The following is an 18,994-nucleotide window of genomic DNA, read 5'->3' as shown; positions in this document are numbered from 1 at the left end:
CGCGCACGCACGCACAGACACAAGCACACACAGACACACACACACGCACACACACACACACACACACACGCGCAGACACACACGCACGCACGCACAAACACACACACACACACACACGCAGAAACACATGCGCACGCACGCACACGCAGACACACACGTACGCACGCACACACACACAGACACGCACACACACACACACGCAGACACACACGCAGAAACACACACGCAGACACACACACACAGACACACACACGCAGTCACACAGACACGCAGAAACACACACACAGACACACACACACAGACACACACACGCAGTCACACACACGCAGAAACACACACACACACGCAGACACACACCCACACGCAGACACACACACACGCAGACACACACACGCACACGCAGACACACACACGCAGACACACACACACACACGTGCACGCGCACCCACTAGGTTATGTTACGCAGAGAGAGCTGGACTCCCTGCAGGCTGCAGGGGACACACATGCGAGGTGAGGTTGTGTTTAGTGATGTTAGCTGGAGACAGAGCCAGCCTCTCAGTTGCAGCAGCTAACTCACACACACGGCCCTCGGGGTCAGGGTTAGGTGTAGGTAAGAACAGGTCAAACGGACTGGATGAGACGATATCCCATTTCATGAGGATACTTTATTTACAAGGGTTGGGTCATTATAGCACACATCAGCACAACTAGCAATAAATTCAACTAAACTTGACTCCCCCTTCTCCCTCTCGCCCTCCTCTCTTCCCCCCCCCCCCGGGTGCAGCGGCAGGGCGGGGCTCACGGCACGGGCGCGGCCTCCTCGGAGTACAACGCCACGGCGCTGATGGAGCACCTGCGGGAGAAGGAGGAGCGCATCCTGGCGCTGGAGGCCGACATGACCAAGTGGGAGCAGAAGTACCTGGAGGAAAGCGTCATGAGGCAGTTCGCCCTGGACACCGCCGCCTCCGTCGCCACGCAGAGGTGGGGGGTTAGGGCTTGTGCATCACAATGCATCATGGGATTATTTTGGACACCGCCTCCTCCGTCGCCACGCAGAGGTGGGGGGAGGGGGGGGTGTTAGGGCTTGTGCATCACAATGCATCATGGGATTATTTTGGACACCACCGCCTCCATCGTCAAGGTGTGTGTGTGTGTGTGTGTGTGTGTGTGTGTCAGTCCCTCCAGAAAAACGTGATGATGCGATCGCATAATTCACCGCGTAATCAGCCAAAGTCCGCATATTCATGCGGGGGCCGCATTTTTTCAAATATGCCGCACTTTCACCGCGTAAATTGCCGATTTCCGCGCAAAATATGCGGGGCTTGCATGATTTCATAATCCCCGCATTTTCGTTGCAAAACAGTCACATATATCTTCGCAGAAAGTTGAAAAATGTTGCGTTTACTTCACACAAGAGCAGCCATTTTCCCCCTGTTGCCATGGGAACGTTATGAAGTGACGTAATTACACGACGCGAACGTCATCAAAAAGCTGCATTTTTCGCAAGTTTCCTGCATTTTTTGCAAGTTCCCGCAATATCATCGCATAAAATTGCATAAATATGCTGCATATTTCATCGCATTTTTTAAGAAAACGTGCCGCATAATCAAGGTTTTTTGGCCGCAACAATCACAAAAAAACCGCTGTATATTTCTGGAGGGACTGGTGTGTGTGCAGGAGCTTGCAAATCGCAATGCATCATGGGATCATTTTTACAGGACACCGTTACCTAGGTTAAAGAACATTTAGAAAATTAATTATTAAACAACATTCCAATGTTACTACGCACTAAAAAGGCAGTGATTGTACAACCCCTTTAATGCACTTATTAACTTCTGCTTATTCGTTTGTGTGTGTGTGTGTGTGTGTGTACACACGCGCTCGTCTCTCTGTGTTCTTGTGTGTTTGTCTGCTCTCTGGCATGGCGTGTTTGTGCGTCGCACATGTTTACAGTGACTGTATGTGTGTGAGTGTGGTTCGTTTGAAGGGAGGGTGTCTGTGATGTGTCTCCTCGTAGCTGTGCATGGGGTTGGTTTAAAGTGTGTGACCCCTCCCCCTGTGCCCGTTGCCAGGGATACGTCGTCGTCGTCCATATGCCACTCCCCCAGCAGCAGCTACGACACGTCGGTGGAGGCGCGCATCCAGAAGGAGGAGGAGGAGATCCTGATGGCCAACCGACGCTGCCTGGACATGGAGAGCCGGTAGGGGCCTGGGGGCGGGGCTTACAGGGCAGAGCGTCGTCTGGAGGGTAGGGGGCGGGGCATCATCTGGGTGTGAGGTATCGTTTTGGGGGTGGGGCTTAGATCGTCTGGGGGCGGGGCTTAGATCGTCTGGGGGCGGGGCTTGCATAATGAATCCGTAAGGGGACTTGGCGATGTCGGTGCCATTGCTGTGAATGTTGGCTTCCTGGACCGATGTGTGATTGGACTATTTGTGTAATTTGATCAGCGATATTAAGGATGCCATTCGTAACCATCAACTCATTCGCTCATTTATGTCCCCTGATGACAGATCCCAGATCAGAACTGATATACCTTCCATAACATCCATCCCTCTGTACCCCAGCAGTCGTCAAGTACCCCCATTAGATCCCGTCGGGGGCGTGTTTTCGTAGCGTTCAGGTCCAAGTCTTTGTCTTCGACTATTTTATGTTTAGGTTATGTTATGTTAGCTTATGTTCAAACAACAACATCCAACAACAGACACCAGGGAACTAGCAATAACTCAACTTGACCTCTCTCTCACTCTCTCTCTCTCTCGCTCTCGCGCTCTCTCTCTCTCTCTCCCTCTCTCTCTCTCGCCCTCTCTCACTCTCGCCCTCTCTGTCTCTCTCTCTCTCGCCCTCTCTCTATCTCGCCCTCTCTCACTCTCACCCTCTCTCTCTCTCTCTCTCTCTCTCTCGCCCTCTCTCTCGCCCTCTCTCACTCTCGCCCTCTCTGTCTCTCTCTCTCGCCCTCTCTCTATCTCGCCCTCTCTCACTCTCACCCTCTCTCTCTCTCTCTCTCTCTCTCTCTCTCTCTCTCTCTCTCTCTCTCTCTCTCTCTCTCTCTCTCTCTCTCTCTCTCCCTCTCTCCCCCTCCCCTCCCCTCCCTGACCTCCAGGATCAAGAACCTGCACGCTCAGATCATCGAGAAGGACGCCATGATCAAGGTGCTCCACCAGCGCTCCAGAAAGGACCCCCACAAGGCGGACGGGCCCTCGGCCATGAGGCCCTCCAAGTCCCTCATGTCCATCGCCAACACGGGCTCCGGGGGGGGCTCCGGGGGGGGCTCCGGGCTGCTGTCCCACTGCCTGGCCCTGAGCAGCTCCCCCATCACCGAGGAGAGGAGAGACACCGGCTGGAAGGGCAGTCTGGGTAAGGGTCGCCGCGGAAACGAAGCGAGGAGATTGTCGCAACACGGCGACTGGGAGTTATGCTCTGTGTTTTTGTTGTTACCACATAAAGGATTTAAAGGTGACATATTATACCACCAGGGGTATAATATGCTGTTACAAGACGTTTTTCTTTCCACCTAGATGTGTGAGGGATAGATGAGCAACGTTTGCTACAGTCCACTGGGTAGGCCGGTAGACTGGTCTATCCGGCACACATCTAGGTGGACACGCCCACTTGTGATGTCAGAAGAGGCCGATTTTCAAAACGGCCTGTAACGGCTAATCACTCACACACCTGGTGGTATGATATGTCACCTTTAAGCTGGCCCGTGGCTCTGAGAGAGGGGGAGAGACTGGTTAGTTTTGGGTTGTTTTTCAGCTTGGTCTGGTAGTCCGGCAATCACGAAGGACTGGCAGGGCAGAAAGGACATTCCTTCATTGAATTCCCCTTTTTAAAGAGCCGCTTGGAAAGGGTGAGGAAGGAACGTTGGAAGAAGAGAAAAACTGAATGCGGTGTGGCAAAGAGGAGGTGGGGCGCAGGAAGTTGTTTTAGAAATCCAAAGCTGCGAGTTCAGACCAACAGCCCCCGTTATTCTCCATTTTCTGTCTTTGTTTTGTCTTTTTCTCTCTTTCTTTTCTTTCCCTCTTTCTTTCCCTTTTTCCCCTTTCTTTTGTTTCTTCTTTGTTTCTTTTATTCCCTCTTTCTTCTTTGTTTCTTTTATTCCCGCTTTTCTTTCTCCTTCTTTTATCCCCTCTTCTTTCTTTCCCTATTTTTTTCCCCTCTTTCTTTCACCCTTTCTTTCTTTCTTTCTTTCTTTCTCCTTTCTCTTCCTATCTGGCTCAGCTGGGTTTCCTCTTTCAGTCTTTCCTCGTGAGGCCAAAGCCCTATAAAGGGATACCTTTTATTTGACTCGAGGCGATCCCGACCGCTCACTGAGCTGCCTGCGTGTCAAGTGCCAACACCCGATGCGCTGCGAGCTCACAACGGCGCTGCATTGTTCCCATGGAGCTGGTTCATCAATGGACTGGGGCTGTGTGCTCCATAGAGCCCCACTGGGCTACTGGAGGGGACACTGTGCCTCTCCCAGTCACAAACATCCTCATGAAGACGGCAACAGGGTTTGGTAAAGAATGCTAACTAAAGAAAACAACCAAAAAAGTGAATCCTCTGTATTCAGAAGAAATAATTCACTGAATCCTCAGTCTGTATTCAGAGGAAATAATTCACTGAATCCTCAGTCTATATTCAGGGGAAATATTCCCAGAATCCTCTGTCTATATTCAGAGGAAATAATTCCCAGAATCCTCAGTCTGTATTCAGAAGGAACAACTCCAAGAATCCACATGAACAATTCGCCTGTTGGCAGCCCGAGTGCCATGGGACAGACAGAGTCCGTACTGTTTGTACTGGATTGGGGTCAGGGAACATTTCAGGGCACCCAAAGTTCCCAAGGTTATCTCCTTGCTGGAAAATGTAGTCATGGAACATGAGTGGAAACTCTTTGATTGATTGCAAAGAATGCTGGACACATATCCCAGTTACAGCCTCATAACCACACCATAACAACACCAGCAAGGTTCGACGTGAACCCACATATCAACCCTGAGCTCTATCGCGGTCTCTGGTGACAAACTCGTCATTCCTGCATTGGGCCTCAGGACATTCAGAGAGAGCAGGGGGACATTGAGTGGGACCACTTGGGATCTGAACCGGGAATAGCCGTCGCAATGGCCTGTGTTTGACTCAAGCACAACGTTAATGGTTTGCATTGTTGTTGTCCGTCCCAGGGCTCCTTCTGGGTCCAGAGTACCGGACAGACTCCCTGAGGACGGAGTCCATCTCCTCGTCTCCCTCCCCGGTGTTCCCCTCCACGCCGGCCACGGCGGGACACTCCAAGACGGGCAGCCGAGACAGCTGCACCCAGACGGACAAGGGCCAGACCCCGGCCCAGGACAGCTACCGGAGCAGCACCACGGGCCTGAACAGCCTCTCAGCGGGCCTGCAGAGCAGCAGCAGCAGCACCACCGGCCTGACCAGCATCACCAGCCTGCACAGCATCAACACGGGCCTTCAGAGCAGCAGCACGGGCCTGAACAGCCTCTCCACCGGCCTGCAGAGCCTGAGCCCTGGCCTGCAGAGTATGACCCTGCCTGCCCGCCTGGGTCCCAGCCCAGTGTACATACCGGACCGCCTAGCAGGCAAGAGCCCCTCCATCTGCCAGATCGCATGCCCAGCCGCCCACTCGCACTGGAAGAATGGTCTGAGAAATGAATCATAGTGATGTGTTGCTGTTTTAGTGTTTTAGTTTATTGCGAGTTTATCACTATGGGGCAATAGCGCCTGTTTGAATATTAAAGCCTGAGACGGGTTTCTTTCTAGCCAGCCCAATAGTTGGAACAGGGATAATCACAAGTTATGTAAAAAAATAAAATACATATTGTTCTTTTTGTAGAGATTAAGCTACAACCGACCTACTGAAATTTGCTAATTGTTTCTCATCCTCCTCTTCCTTCCTCTCCATCTCTGGTTCTCTCTTTGGTGTAGATGCAGGGTTCCACAGCAGTACTCTGGAGAGGAGACCCCCGGTTCAGTCGCACTCCCAGCCCCCGGCCCTGGCCCCAACCCATCAGCAGGAAGTAGACAACGACATGGTCGAGATTCTGATCTGACACCGTCACTTTAAGAACTCTCCAGCGCCCCCTGCCTGGCGGTGGAAGAACAAAATCAGCCCAACGACTTCTATACATGTTTGTGTGTTTGGGAAAACAGCACAGTCACACAGCCTCTGATAAGTTGGTTGTGAGTACAAAAACAAACACACGTACACACACACACACACTTTGAATATCTGGTGAAGGATTGCTCTATTGGTTCTTAATTTAACATTTGGTGTTGAATGCTCTCTGTAGAGGGTATGACTATGTTGAAATGCACTAGTGTGTTTGACAAGATGACAGTATTGGTGGCAATACAACGAGAGAGGGTTGGTATTATTGTTACGTTGTGCACAGAACACACGGCAGCCGTGGTGATCCACACCTTCTGGACTATTAGCATTTCACCAGTAGGCGGGACATTCGGGAAAGGAGGACGTGATTGGCCGGCGACAGCCAGTCATAACGCTTGATTGTTGAGGCTCTTCCCGACATTTCCAATAGTTATTTCATCAATCACGAATGGAGCTTTCTGCAACAAGTCTGTGTTGTCGGCCTCGTCGCCAGGCAGATCAATCAAAGTCACTTTTACAGTGTTGCCAGAGGCCCCGCCCATTGCCCAGCCCCCCTGGGACCAAATGTATTGGCCACATTTTAACGCATTTATTGCACTACTTTTTTGTATTTTATTTTCTAAAGAGGGTGTTCTTTTTTCTTTTTTATTTCTTTACAAAACATCCGACGTAGGTATTGTATTTATGTGTAGAATATTATTTTCAATAGTTAGGCATGGTAATGGGGTAACGATACTGTACTCGACAAAATACCCTTACCCTTGTAAATACTGTATATGCGTGTGTATGCTGTAAAAAAAAAAAAAACCCTAACCTTGTGGAGGATTTGTGTGTATGCGTGTGTGTGTGTGTGTGTGTGTGTGCGTGTGGTTGGGTGTGTGCGGGGGGGGGGGGGGGGATTCGAAGCAAAGCAAAGCAAGCCACTTTATCACATCACATTGACCAGAGACCAGACCCATTAGCAAAAACCTGACTCGGATGCAGCCGTCTTGCTAGCATTCACAGCTAGCCACGCAAGCCTGCTCAGAAGCGGGTAGGAATACTGGTGTCAGAAGCTCGCAACGTCACCATGGCCATGTCGCAGCGCCCAATCCGCAGCTGATACATTCGGACGGTCCCCAAAAGAGAGCTGGCTGAACCAGGTGCCGCCTCACTGGCCTCTCAGCGGCCCGGCTGTTGCTATGCGCTAACCAGCCGCGCCGCATGACTCTCACCCCCGACGCGCGACGCTACCGTTTGGCCGCGGACGTCTGGGAAGGGAAGTTTGAGGAGTCTGCACTTTCACTGTGATCCTGTTTTGACCCACGGGGCCAATCCCCACTGGATGGGGTTGGGAGGGCCCCCATAGTGGACCCTTGTCAGACTTGGGGACCTTTTTAACGGCCCTGGATGGGACGACCCTGCCTTAGGGTTGTTTCCGTTGTAACCCAGGACACAGCGCCTAACCACTGTCAGACTCTTACATGTGGACCAAGGGCCCCTGAGGCCCCTGGTTCTGGCCTGCTTGTGTTTTCTCTCTGAATTAAACATTCAGTGAGTGTGATATACCTGGGTATCTCTGCCCATCTTAATGTTATCGGTTGACTCTTTGGGGTTTGGTCAAAGCACGTCCTTGTCACGGTTGTGTGTGTGTGTGTGTGTGTGTGTGTGTGTGTGTGTGTGTGTGTGTGTGTTAGTGTGTGTGTGTGTTAGTGTGTGTGTGTGTGTTTGTCTTGGTGTGTCAGGGATGACCAGTGAGTGACTGACGGCACAACGGGCAGGACAGTACAGGGGATCACCGATGTGCCTTTTCCGTTCGCTCCGCCGCAACTGTGTACGGCCTCACTTTTTCCAAGATTCACAAGTCACACGAGTGTTCACCTTTTTTTTTGAGCCTGCTCGGAATAGCATACGATCATGACAATACAGAAGATGTATACTGTTGGTTAGTTACGTTTATTTGTTGCGCACACACCCCATGTGGTCTCCACTTTATGATAAGAAAACAAGCACAAACTTTTGCAGATTTTGAGTTTTTTTTCCTGCGAATACCATCGATTTAATCAAATCCACTTTCTGGACTGCTGGAGCCTAGAAGATGTTGGATGTTTGAAATTGAGCCTATAAAAAGAATGACAGATTTTGTTTAGTGTGTTTGGCCGAACTGAAGGAGGCTAGAGTTATTTGACGTTTTTATGATTGAATCGTGTTTTCTCCAAACGACATTCTATCTGCACTTAAATTATTATAATATTGGTTTTGGAAGAACCAGCCCTGGCCACCAGTAAGGTGCGGACGATTAGAATCAATCCTTCATTGAAAGTCAAGACGATTGGAATTTCTCAGAAGTTCACTTTTTTGTTGTTTCGCCACTCCCAGAATTCCATGCAGTTAGACTAACGTGAACTTGAAGCTTATGAACAGAGTGAACCAACTGGAAGACTTCCACTTAAAGCCAAAATACTGGGACCAAAGAAGCTTTGGCTGGTTAGATTGTGCAAAACTTGCCTTCTCATAGTTTAAAGTCTGTTAAGATCAAGAATACAATGCTTCGAATTACAATTATGTACATCAAGTATTTGATATTTGTGTCTCATTGTATTAGAAGCCTTGCCTTAGTACCTGAGGCTATCGTTGAAGCACAACATGTAATGTTTACGTCAGTAAGGGTTTTACTGCATGGGGGGGTCAGCTTGAAGCTAAACCCGTGTGAACCACAACTTGTTGAATGTTTGGACGCCATTGGTTAGGATTTGACGTGAAGAAGGGTGACCCTGTTACTGTTACATTCCTGTCTTTCCTGGTGAGCTTTGAGGAGAACCAAGACAAAGGACTTCAGTGAAGAGAAGGGGGTCATGTGGGAACTGCAGGCTCTGCAGAGCTGGGTTTGGAGTGATTCAAAGAATATTGAATGTTCCCTGTAAGGGAAAATATAAAACACACTATACAATCTGAGGTGAATGGTTTGTCATAACATAATTAATTTATATTCACATATGAATGCTGGCACATTTAGCTATACTCACCAACTTGTTTTTGTTCATTTATTAGAAATGTTGAATTCTAACTATTGGGCCTTCGTTATTTTTCTAAGACAATATCTTTCAATGTGTGCTGATATATTCATATACAAGTTTGTTGTTTTTGTAGTTTGAAGCAATCATAATGGCAAAGTGTCAAAGGTGACAGACTAAATGGTGATGCTCCTTCTGCCCCATCAAGGGGCTTCTCTCCCTGTCGGTCATGCGACTTTTGACTGTCACTCTATTCAGAAAATGAACTTGTCAAACGTGCACTTCAAATTAGTTTAGTCGCCAAATATGCCTTGTTCTAACTGGTGACAAACTTGCAAGATTTTGTATCGAACAAAACATTTCAGGTGTAGAAAACACATTTCAAAAATCACATGCTTTTCATGTCAATCAGTCCATGCCTGTCTGACTCTAACTCCTGTCATGAATTAGCCTGATTATGCCCCCTTTTGATCAAGATGAATTCATTCACAGATGGCTTGGAGTAAACCGTTCTAAACAGGAACGATCGATGACAATGTAAAGTATGGTAGTGTTATGCGTTATTCCCACCTCTGAACCGAACCTCTGTCCCACAAAACTCGGGTCCGAACGTCTTACACAGTCTTGGGGCTTGTTCACACTACCTCCGTCCGTCGACGGATAGCATTGACTCTGCATGGGGCGCTCCGTCTGTCAATTAGGCGGATTAGGCAAATACGTCAGACACTCCCTCGGTCATCCGTCGACGGACGCATGTAGTGTGAACAAGGCGTTACCCAGTGCTTCTCACACAGAAACCCCCAGCGAGGCCCAAGCCTCGCATCAAGGGAACTCCTACAACTGGGGCCCTCTTGTTTCTCTGCACTATGCAATTTTACAATTTTTTACAATGTTTTAAATGCAAAGCACTGACTACATCCGCCTGTGTTCTGTACGCTCCGTCCTAATTTAAGTTTGGTTTAGGAAAGAAAAGCGATCACGTCTTGGGTCAATACATGTTAAATTGTTCTGTGTGGTGTTAAGAAAATGGCCGTGGTCGAGCAAATGTATTCAGCTGCAGCAGTACGTTCCGTTGAACGGCCGAATCATGTACCGTTACGAGCGCTTGCTGCAGATATCCTGGACTCTGCACACACGTGCGGCTTGGATTTTATATTGTTGTACAATCACATTTGCCGTGAATGTTTTTGTTTTTTTAACAATTCATAATTTTGTCCACCTTTTTATTTTATATACATATAATGTTCATCTCATCCAGTTTAATGTACTATGGACCTAGTTTATTTAGTTGGTTTATAATGTATTTCAGACAAGTTCCCAAAATAAAAAAAAACTCCAAATGTTTGTTTGATAAAGAACGTGGATGGTTAGTATTGGTTTTTTTGTAAAATAAAACTATGAAACATTACAAAACGAAGTGATCCTTCTGCTCTTCTAGAAACTAACCCTTCTCAAACTCATCTTAAAGCAATTCTTATGCTTATATTCTGGAATGGGCATGCATACATTTGGAAGGAAACAAGGCAATTTGCACACAGTGTTACTAGAGATAGAAAATCTTATTTATTGAATGTAAAACAGAACAAAAACAGCAACTTCCTAAACTCAATCCATTCATACGTTTTGATCATCAGTGGATGTTTGGAATTGAAAAAGCCCACGTGCACACAAAACGTGGGACATAATGGGTTGGGGCGTCTTCCAATAGATTTTTCCCAACACAAACTGTTTTCCTGGGACACTGAGGATCAGGAAGCCACTGTGGAGTGTCTTATTTAGCTCGTAGGACGTAACCAATGAGGTCCCTATATTGAAACTTCCAGGTCCAAAGTCTCAACTTCCCCACCAAAGCAGAACTGCAACAAACTTAATTTACTCCGTAAAATGATCACCTCAACTTCCACTTCAATAGAACGGACGGCATATGTGCCTTGGCAAAATGTGAGCAAATCTTCATTAAGATACATATTCATAGATTTCGTGCACTTTGTTCCACAGCAAAAACGCCCGTTGCCATCTCATAATTTTATGGAGTAAGCATGAATGACATGTTATTTTTAGAGATTTTGATTAGTTTTAGTGAAATATGTCCACCAGTGCACCGTACCCAAATTTGACCTTTTAGATTGTACTCATGCAGCAGTGAATGAAAACATTTCATAATTGTTTAGCAATATTAATACAAATAATAATAGTTCAGTATTTTTTTTCAGTAACACAAATCCAGTCCAATTGACTGGCCGTATTAAATATTAATGGACAAAGAAATTGCCTAATGGCCGAATACATACACAAAAATACGACTAAGGTGGGGAGACACTTGCCCTCTACATCCAAACGTTTCCACTGGCCACAGCAAGAAGACTTTCTCCTTCACATCAAACAAACAGAAAGGTTCGAAAACGACCGAAAAGCCCCGGAGCCTATCCACAGCTATGAAATACATACTTCCACAGCACTGATCCGGTACTTAACATTATCGACGTGGTATATAAATCGACAGGGAGCTCGCGCCGGTCGTAATAACTTAGAAGGAACACGCGACACAGTTTTCATTGGTTTGAAACTGCCTGGCTAGGAGGCTTTTCATGGAGGACGATGTCACGGTCGTGGTGTGATGTCACCATGATGGTGTTATCCGAGCGTCGTCTTTACGTTATCTGCGCGCTATCTGCGGATCCAGAGCCAGCCGTTGAGCAGACAGGCGGAGAGGAGCAGGGTAAAGAGCAGCGTCTCCGTGTTCCTCCGCTCAGCGTTCTGCCGCTCCAGGCCGGCCAGACGTCGGCTCATCTTCAGGACCTAAAGGGAACCAAGAGGAGACCGAGGACAGGCAGACATCAAACCACACAGACACGCGCGCAAACACACACACAGAGTGGAGCTGACCCCCCCCCCCCCCCTTTTTCCTGTGTTTTTTATTTGATATTATTCCCTGTAAAAATGTAGTACGATAAAGAGTGTGACGGTTGTTTTTTTTCACGTGACAACAACAGTACTACAATAAAGTAATAAAAAGACGGACAGACGGACGGCTGTTAGTCTCCCACCTGTCTCCGGAGGACGATGAACTCCACCACGGCCCCGCCCTCGTCGTCCTGACTCCAGCTCTCCGAGGCTCTGGACGGGCGAGGGGGGGGGGGGAGATGGAAGGAGAGGAGGTCAACATCCACGCTAGGTCTGACTGTCAGCGGATGGTCTAACAGCTGCTTCAACAGTGAATCAACTGGGAAATTTGAAACAACACTCCACGTCGCCCCGCCGGTCACCTTTTCCTGGACACGCCCTTGTTTACTGGACCTGAAGCCTCGGCCGCTGGCCTCACCCGCGCTGGGGTTTCTGGGTAATTTAACCTTTGGCACCAGAAAGACAAAATGAGACCACAGTCTGCCAGTTAGGCCATCAAGTGTGTTGAGAGGGTGAGCTGCCAGCAGGGGGCAGTGTCAGCCAAGGAAAGAGCACAGGGCCGGGCAGCGTGAACACTTATTTAGAGCAGCTCCCAAGCACAAGAAACCCCAAGACACCGGTTAGTCCGAGCAGAAGTCACACGACAGTTAGAGCCAGACCAGACAGGATTCCAAGCCTCAAAGCCACTGAAGCGATTAAGAACGCCAGACTTCCTCAATTGGAGATGGATGCAATTATGACGATCATTCGGCAGTCCTTATCTTTAATGCAATCCAAACGTGCGTGTTCAAAAGCGTGTGGAAGTGGAAACCGGTGAGGAGGTTAACGGCGGCCAGCAGGGACTGATTAACCAAGGATATATATATACAAAACAAGACATGGACTTTGCCATACACCGTTACAAAAGAAGTGCACTAAACCATCTTTGGCTGATTCCATTCAGAGGGAAAATCTCTCTCCTAGCAACATTCACAGTTAGTTCAACATATCTATGAGAAATGAGTTGCCAACCAGTGTTGCATCTGGTACATCTGACTGACAGGACGAGAGGACATTGCACTGAAAGACGGCAAACTACTCTTCAAAAGAGAGAGCGGGTCACAAGAGGAACCAAACACTAATGTCCAACCATACGGACCACGTCGCCCGTCCCCGCGGCGAGGGATCCCTCGTTCCCGATTGACTCAAATTAACGCCATGCGGTTTTACTCACCTCTCAGACTAAGGGATCTAAGTGTTTGGTTGACCTTGTTTAAAAAAAAAAAGAAAAAGACAAAAAAAAACGAATCCACCCTGACCTGTACTTGTGGCCGACGGCCTGCAGGAGGCGCTGTGAGGCCTGCTGGCCCAGCTGCCAGGCCCCCTGCAGCAGAGGGTATTGGGACAGGAAGCCGGGGTGGGACTCTGGCGGGGCCTGTACCTCCATAGCAGGACCGGGGCCCGCGGGGTACTGACCGACAGACCCCCCGGGTCGGGGACTGGACGGACGGACGGACGGGGACAGGGGGGATATAAGGAGAGGTTATGATGGGAGGACTGACAGGGAGAGGACAGGGGGACAGGGGGTTAGGGGAGACGGGGTCTCGGGTCCAGGGACCCGACGGTGTAGCAGCAGAACTTCCTCCGGGGGCCAGACGGCACGGAGCCTGGGCCGGAAACCAGGACTGCAAGGGGCGGAGTTACGCCTCGTTTCCTTTGTTTTTTTCCCCCCGAGTTGTTCTTGCGAAGGGGCTTTTTAGTATGTGTGGTTCTACAGTGGCCGGTTTACAGGGTGTTGATTTGAGAGTATACAGGCGCACGTTTTGTTTACCGTTTACGACTGCTGGTCGACCCGATTGGTCGGAAAATAATACGAAGCGAGAGAATGTGAAACGCCCCCGTTCGACCAGATTTGAGCTCCCTTCATGACTTTAGACATTAGTCCAAAGTCTGATTTGTGAGACTAGGGACGAGGAGGCCGAGTGATGGAACCTGGGGTCACACGGGGTGGCGCAGGTATGAGAGGCAGGACGGGAGAGCTGCCGGGGGGGAGGGGAGGGAGGGGTGGGGGGGGGACAGCTGTAGCAGGGGGAGGGAGAGGATCAATTCGTGACTCGTGAGCCTAACTTCCGGGCGCCTTTCGGTAAACGTGACTCACGGTCCCTACTGGGGTTGAAACCCCTCTCCCTGCAGATCGAACCCGGCTTCCAGAGACATTCACGGGGGTTGGAGCGTCACACAAAGGGGGACGGGGAAAGTGCGCTCCGAGTCGGCACTCTAAAACAACTCCTTCCCGACCGAAAACGCTAATGGGGCTCCCAGTGCCAGGAAGACACAATAAACTATATATAGCTTTAAAAAAAGCCCCACGTGACTGCTCCTGCATGAGCGACTCTAAAGAGCGGCACAAATAACACTGACCTACATGTGTAGGGGGTTCTGGGGAGTTGCTCCCCCTGCAGGCCACGCGTAGCACTGCAGGAACTGCAAGAAGGAAATGGATTGCAGGTGCCGAACACAGCTGCCCTGTGGGGCAGCTTTAAGAACCGGTTTGAGTCGCTTGGCCTTGTGTTTGAATCTTTAAACCTTAAAAACACATCCACCTGGGGCCTGGTCCAGAAAGCTGAATTTCCAAGGTAGGCGAAACTAGGGAAACAGAGCACCGGAAACCTGAGTTGACTTGTGGTGAACTGAAGCCAACCTGCTCAGGTAACTCAGATCCCAAAACACACCCATATATTTATATATATATATATGTATCAGATTTTATATATATATAACCAATTTTATGAACAGAAAACGAAGAACCATATTAGAAAGGTAGAATAAAGAAGAACTACACCCACACTGCAAAAGCCAACCACCCATAAGAAACCATTGGTTATCCCTAAAGCGCCCGGACCGAGAGCCAGTCAACGGTGCCCCCGACCTCTGTCCCAAACGGCAGTCTGATGCCGGTGAAATACACCAGATTCGCTCTTCACATCCATCCCAGCATGCACTCTGTTGTTGCGTATCACCACCTCTCAGTATGTCAAAAGAGAAAGATAACAGCAGCTGTTGGGTCTCTGATTAACGCGTTAATACCAGGCAAACAGCAAACAAGGAAATGGGATTTCATTAGTTAGCTGATTGCACAATGACCAGCGAGGATCGAAAGTACATTCATTCATTCATTCATTCATTCATTCATTCATTCATTCATTCAGCCTTAGCGGACAAAAACGTAAAAAACTTAATAATACAAATAATACTTTTTTAATCAACCAGGTTACTCCCTTGAGATAAAAAAAAACCTGGGCTCTGCGTCCCAGAGGGACCTGGCCAACAACGGCAACAGCACACAGAGTTACACGTACACATACAGTACGCCCGACAGCTCCAGCAGGTCGGCGCGTGGCCGGTGTACTTACGGGCCGGCCAGGTGCACGTGCAGCGCCCCGACGTGTTTGAGGTGAGTTGGCGTCCCGGGCGGCGTCCTACCGAGGCCCTGGTCGCTGTAGGAGCGTCTCATCGGACTCTGTAGACCCACAGGAGAGAGAGAGACGCAGAGCACATATCCATTAGGAGGGACTTCATAGATGGCAGATACACCATGGAGGTGTAAACTAATTAACAAGTGGGGAAAATACTATAGGAGGTTCTATAGACAAATGATCAAATTGTGATATTGTGCCCCCCGGGTGTTGGTTAGACATTACAAGCCTTTGGAAGATCTGCCTTTTCCTGTGTTTAAGTGACATCACAAGTGGGAGTGTCCACCTAGACGGATGATAGATTGAAAAGCAACACTTGCTACCGTCCACTGAGTAGTCTGGTAGACCGATTTATCCAGCGTACATCTAGGTGGACACGCCCACTTGTGATGTCACTAAAACACAGGAAAGGGCAGATTTTCAAACGGCTTGTAATGGCACCCACACCCGGTGGCATAATATCATCCCCCTACAGGTAGGGGAGGCAATTTCGAGAATCCTGCAGGAATAAACTAGCCTATCACACTCGCTATAGAACAAGGCGTGCCTCGCCTTGTGGAAGGTAACCGGTTAGGTAGGTAGACAGACAGGTCTGCCCTACAATTATCTCAATCAGGCTGAATGAGATGAATGGACCGACTTATCGCAGACCTGGAACAGCCACAGTGGCCCAATCTTTTTTTGTTTTGTCAGAAAATTCGATTTATTGATCGCTGTCGGGATGTGAGAACGAATGACAGACAATGCTTCTCAAAAAATTGCCTTTCAAACCTTTCAAATTACATAATTACATTAAAGATACGGTAGATGTATACAAATACTAAAGTGGGATTAGAGGGGTATAATATGTATAGTGTTATAAAATGGGTAAAGTCACTGGATAGTGTTATTATATTAAATGTAAGTCTCAAGGTAGATATGCATAATAACTATATAGTGTTATTATATTACATGTAGGGCTCACGGTAGATGTGTATAATAAATATATAGTGTGATAAGACGTGTATAAGAACGATATAGTATCATTATATTACATGTAGTGGTTCTCCGTGGAAGAACTCTCCCTCGCGGTAGGCCTGGTGTTCCCAGCATGTCTCCAGGGTTAGGGGGGTGGAGTTGGCCGGCTTGGGCGACGTAAACTGCGGCCTGGGACTCAAATCAGGAGCTTCTGGCAAACAAGGAAGACATTAAGGACAATGGCCGCACTGTGAACAAACCATCGCCACCGTCTCTCCTGGCTTCACTAGAACATTCTCTGCCAATATCGTTAGTCCCAAATCGCTTCCTTGTATCACAGCCAGGAGGACGCTCTGATGGTGGCGTCACAGACCGGTACTGTCCTTTATGAACAGAAGCCTGTTTGTTGAGTTTGTAAACTCAAAGTGGTATGCAAAGTGAGTCCTGCAAACTTCAAAACGTTCCAAGACGCTTCTGATCGGATCTGATCTAGAATGTTTAGCGGTGGACCTTTAATCAACAGGGACTCACAGTGAATTTGAATGCGTTGAGAAGTCATTAAGGAGTAGAATAGAGGCTATCGGGCTCAAGGGCACATACTGGTAGGTCATGGAAATTTGGGTTTGGAGTCCAACTCTCCAAACCACTAAACTATCCTAAACTAACCCCTTAGAGCCCTGATGGGAGGGGGATCAAATGAGATGCAAACCACATGTAAGCACACCCCCCTCGGTCCCCATGTTTGTCCCGTGTCTCCTGTTTGTCACCTGTGTACGTCAGCCTATCAGGGATGTGCATGTTGTAGGACGCCGGAGGCTCCTTGGACCTCCTCCTCGACTCCGCCTCCTCCTCTCGCCCCCGGGCGCTGGGGGGGCCGCCGCCCACGGCCAGGCGGTCTGGGACCTGCATGTTGTGGTTGATGGACTCGGAGAAGCCCCGGTCCCGGCCTGGAACACGCATGGCCTCCGCCAGGTACGGGGAGAAGGATGCCATGTTGGTGTGGGTGGGTCCTGAATACCAGCCAAGCATGGGAGTCAACATGGGCAGTGGATCTTTACTGTAGTTTAACTATGGATTTTATATTCTCTGCACAGCTAGAAAGCGCCATTTGGGTTTCTTTGAACAAATTCAATTATAGTCTCGAACAGCCGGAGGGGTAAATAGCAGGCCTATTTTTTTTGCCAACCCAGCGCAAGATTATTATGGTTGTTTGCTTTACTTGTTTAAGGATTTTATCGATTGAGAGCTGAATTCATCTCAGTGTATGGTAATCAGCCAAATAGATTAAAATACACAGAAATAACTAATTAATCCAAGAATCTGAAGATATCTCAGTAATTGTATATTTCAGCCGTTCAATTAGTAAGCGTTTATCCAAAACATTACATATTAATTGTCCTGGCCCATTGACATTTAATCCATTATAGTCAATGACAGCTTAAATTCAATAACTTGAACTCATAGTCTAACTTCGTGTGTGTTCAACTGAGCTGTGTAGATCCCAGGCTGAGTGAGTCCATGGGACATCATCATCAACAGGGAGATCAACACAAGAACTAATGTCCTGTGTTCCCTCTCAGCTAGCAACAGGTGGGCTAGTCACACTGGCTCACTTCAAATCACACAGTAACATCCTCACACAGCCCTCAACGTCGATGGCAACTTATCCACTTCGATGAGTTGAACTTTGAGTCTCAATGTGATAATAATAGTGTATACAGAGGGACATTTAAATCCCTTCTTGAGCAACAGGTCAAAATGTCATTCCCGGCTAGTGGACTTGAGGCTGCTAACTTTGTGAGCAACTCGCCACGCATTAGGCTTGTAATCTGTCCAGGCGGAATGTCTAAAGCTGTAATAACTTTATACATGTGGATTATACCGAAAAACAACAACAATGTCAACGCGAACCTGATAGGATAGATTCTGATTTAGACAAAATACACAGCTTACCCTGTCAGTGCGCGATTGTAGCCCGACTCCTGACGCAACGTAATGACGTAGACAAACAAACCGACGTCAGCCGGTGCCGCGGAGCGACAGGAGAAGGGACGCACTTGTATTGTCTGACAGATCAAACTAATTGTCATTAATTTAAACGTTTATCCAACCCGCATATGGCTTGACGTTATATGTAGATTCAATGGACTAAAATGCTATTCTCATCAAGTGTGTTTAAAAAAAAGTTTCTCAAACATTTGGGAGTGAATTTATGATGGCCACCTGGTTGACCTCTCACTTTTAAAAGTACACCTATAGGCGGCTGCTCCACTACTAAAAGCTTTTTGCTTTTACCCTCTACTGATTCCTGCACCACCCCCACTATCTTCCCCACAGCCTCCCCCACTACCTCCTATACGGTTCCCTTCCCTGCCTCCTCTAATGTTTCCTCCACTCCCTCGCTCACTGTCTTCTCCTTTGTCTCCTCCACTGTTTCCTTCCCTGCCTCCTCAATGTCTTGCCCACTGCCTCCTCCCCTCCTCCACGGTCTTCAGATCGTGGCACCATGTGAGACCAATAAATGGAGTCTTTTGGAAGTTTCAAAAAGATGTTTCTGTTTTCCTTCGCCAGAAATTCGAGG

The 18,994-nt window shown here is 48.3% G+C and overlaps 2 protein-coding genes across 9 annotated transcripts in view; one reads left to right on the top strand and one right to left on the bottom strand.

Moving 5' to 3' along the window:
- The window catches only part of amot (angiomotin), a 32,718-nt gene extending 25,753 nt beyond the window's left edge, over positions 1 to 6,965 (top strand). For 5 of the 6 annotated variants that reach the window (XM_079737676.1, XM_079737674.1, XM_079737679.1 and 2 more), the window contains 5 exons: positions 785 to 981; positions 2,073 to 2,201; positions 3,102 to 3,355; positions 5,164 to 5,574; positions 5,921 to 6,965. In XM_079737676.1, the coding sequence (XP_079593802.1) occupies positions 785 to 981; positions 2,073 to 2,201; positions 3,102 to 3,355; positions 5,164 to 5,574; positions 5,921 to 6,045 (1,116 nt within the window). In that variant the 3' untranslated portion in view covers positions 6,046 to 6,965. The remainder of the gene's footprint in view (positions 1 to 784; positions 982 to 2,072; positions 2,202 to 3,101; positions 3,356 to 5,163; positions 5,575 to 5,920) is intronic. The other variant, XM_079737675.1, reaches the window with a different exon arrangement.
- A 3,676-nt stretch (positions 6,966 to 10,641) lies between these two features.
- On the bottom strand, positions 10,642 to 18,406 carry LOC307076622 (mitochondrial fission factor-like). 3 transcript variants are annotated; one of them, XM_079737683.1, is made up of 8 exons: positions 18,367 to 18,406; positions 17,181 to 17,423; positions 16,491 to 16,624; positions 15,394 to 15,500; positions 13,300 to 13,479; positions 12,364 to 12,447; positions 12,145 to 12,214; positions 10,642 to 11,896 (listed from the first exon to the last, which is right to left on the bottom strand). In XM_079737683.1, exons 2-8 carry the CDS (start codon positions 17,404 to 17,406, stop codon positions 11,765 to 11,767), a joined length of 933 nt encoding a protein of 310 aa, XP_079593809.1. In that variant the 5' UTR covers positions 17,407 to 17,423; positions 18,367 to 18,406; the 3' UTR covers positions 10,642 to 11,764. The 3 variants fall into 3 exon arrangements, with proteins under 3 accessions (XP_079593809.1, XP_079593810.1, XP_079593811.1); XM_079737684.1 differs by having other exon boundaries at positions 16,491 to 16,621; XM_079737685.1 differs by lacking the exon at positions 13,300 to 13,479.
- Positions 18,407 to 18,994: the final 588 nt, after the last annotated feature.

Source organism: Pollachius pollachius, assembly GCF_949987615.1.
Source record: "Pollachius pollachius genome assembly, chromosome: 6".
Lineage (NCBI taxonomy): Eukaryota > Metazoa > Chordata > Actinopteri > Gadiformes > Gadidae > Pollachius > Pollachius pollachius.
This window is presented reverse-complemented; position numbering and strand designations above follow the sequence as displayed.

Excerpts from the sequence above, each read along its gene's own strand:
- LOC307076622 (XM_079737683.1), bottom strand. The coding sequence starts at position 17,406 with ATGGCATCCTTCTCCCCGTACCTGGCGGAGGCCATGCGTGTTCCAGGC. Across the intron at positions 16,625-17,180 it reads TGATAGGCTGACGTACACAG|AAGCTCCTGATTTGAGTCCC; the intron begins GTGACAAACAGG and ends CTTGTTTGCCAG. Across the intron at positions 12,215-12,363 it reads AAGGGCGTGTCCAGGAAAAG|AGCCTCGGAGAGCTGGAGTC; the intron begins GTGACCGGCGGG and ends TCGCCCGTCCAG.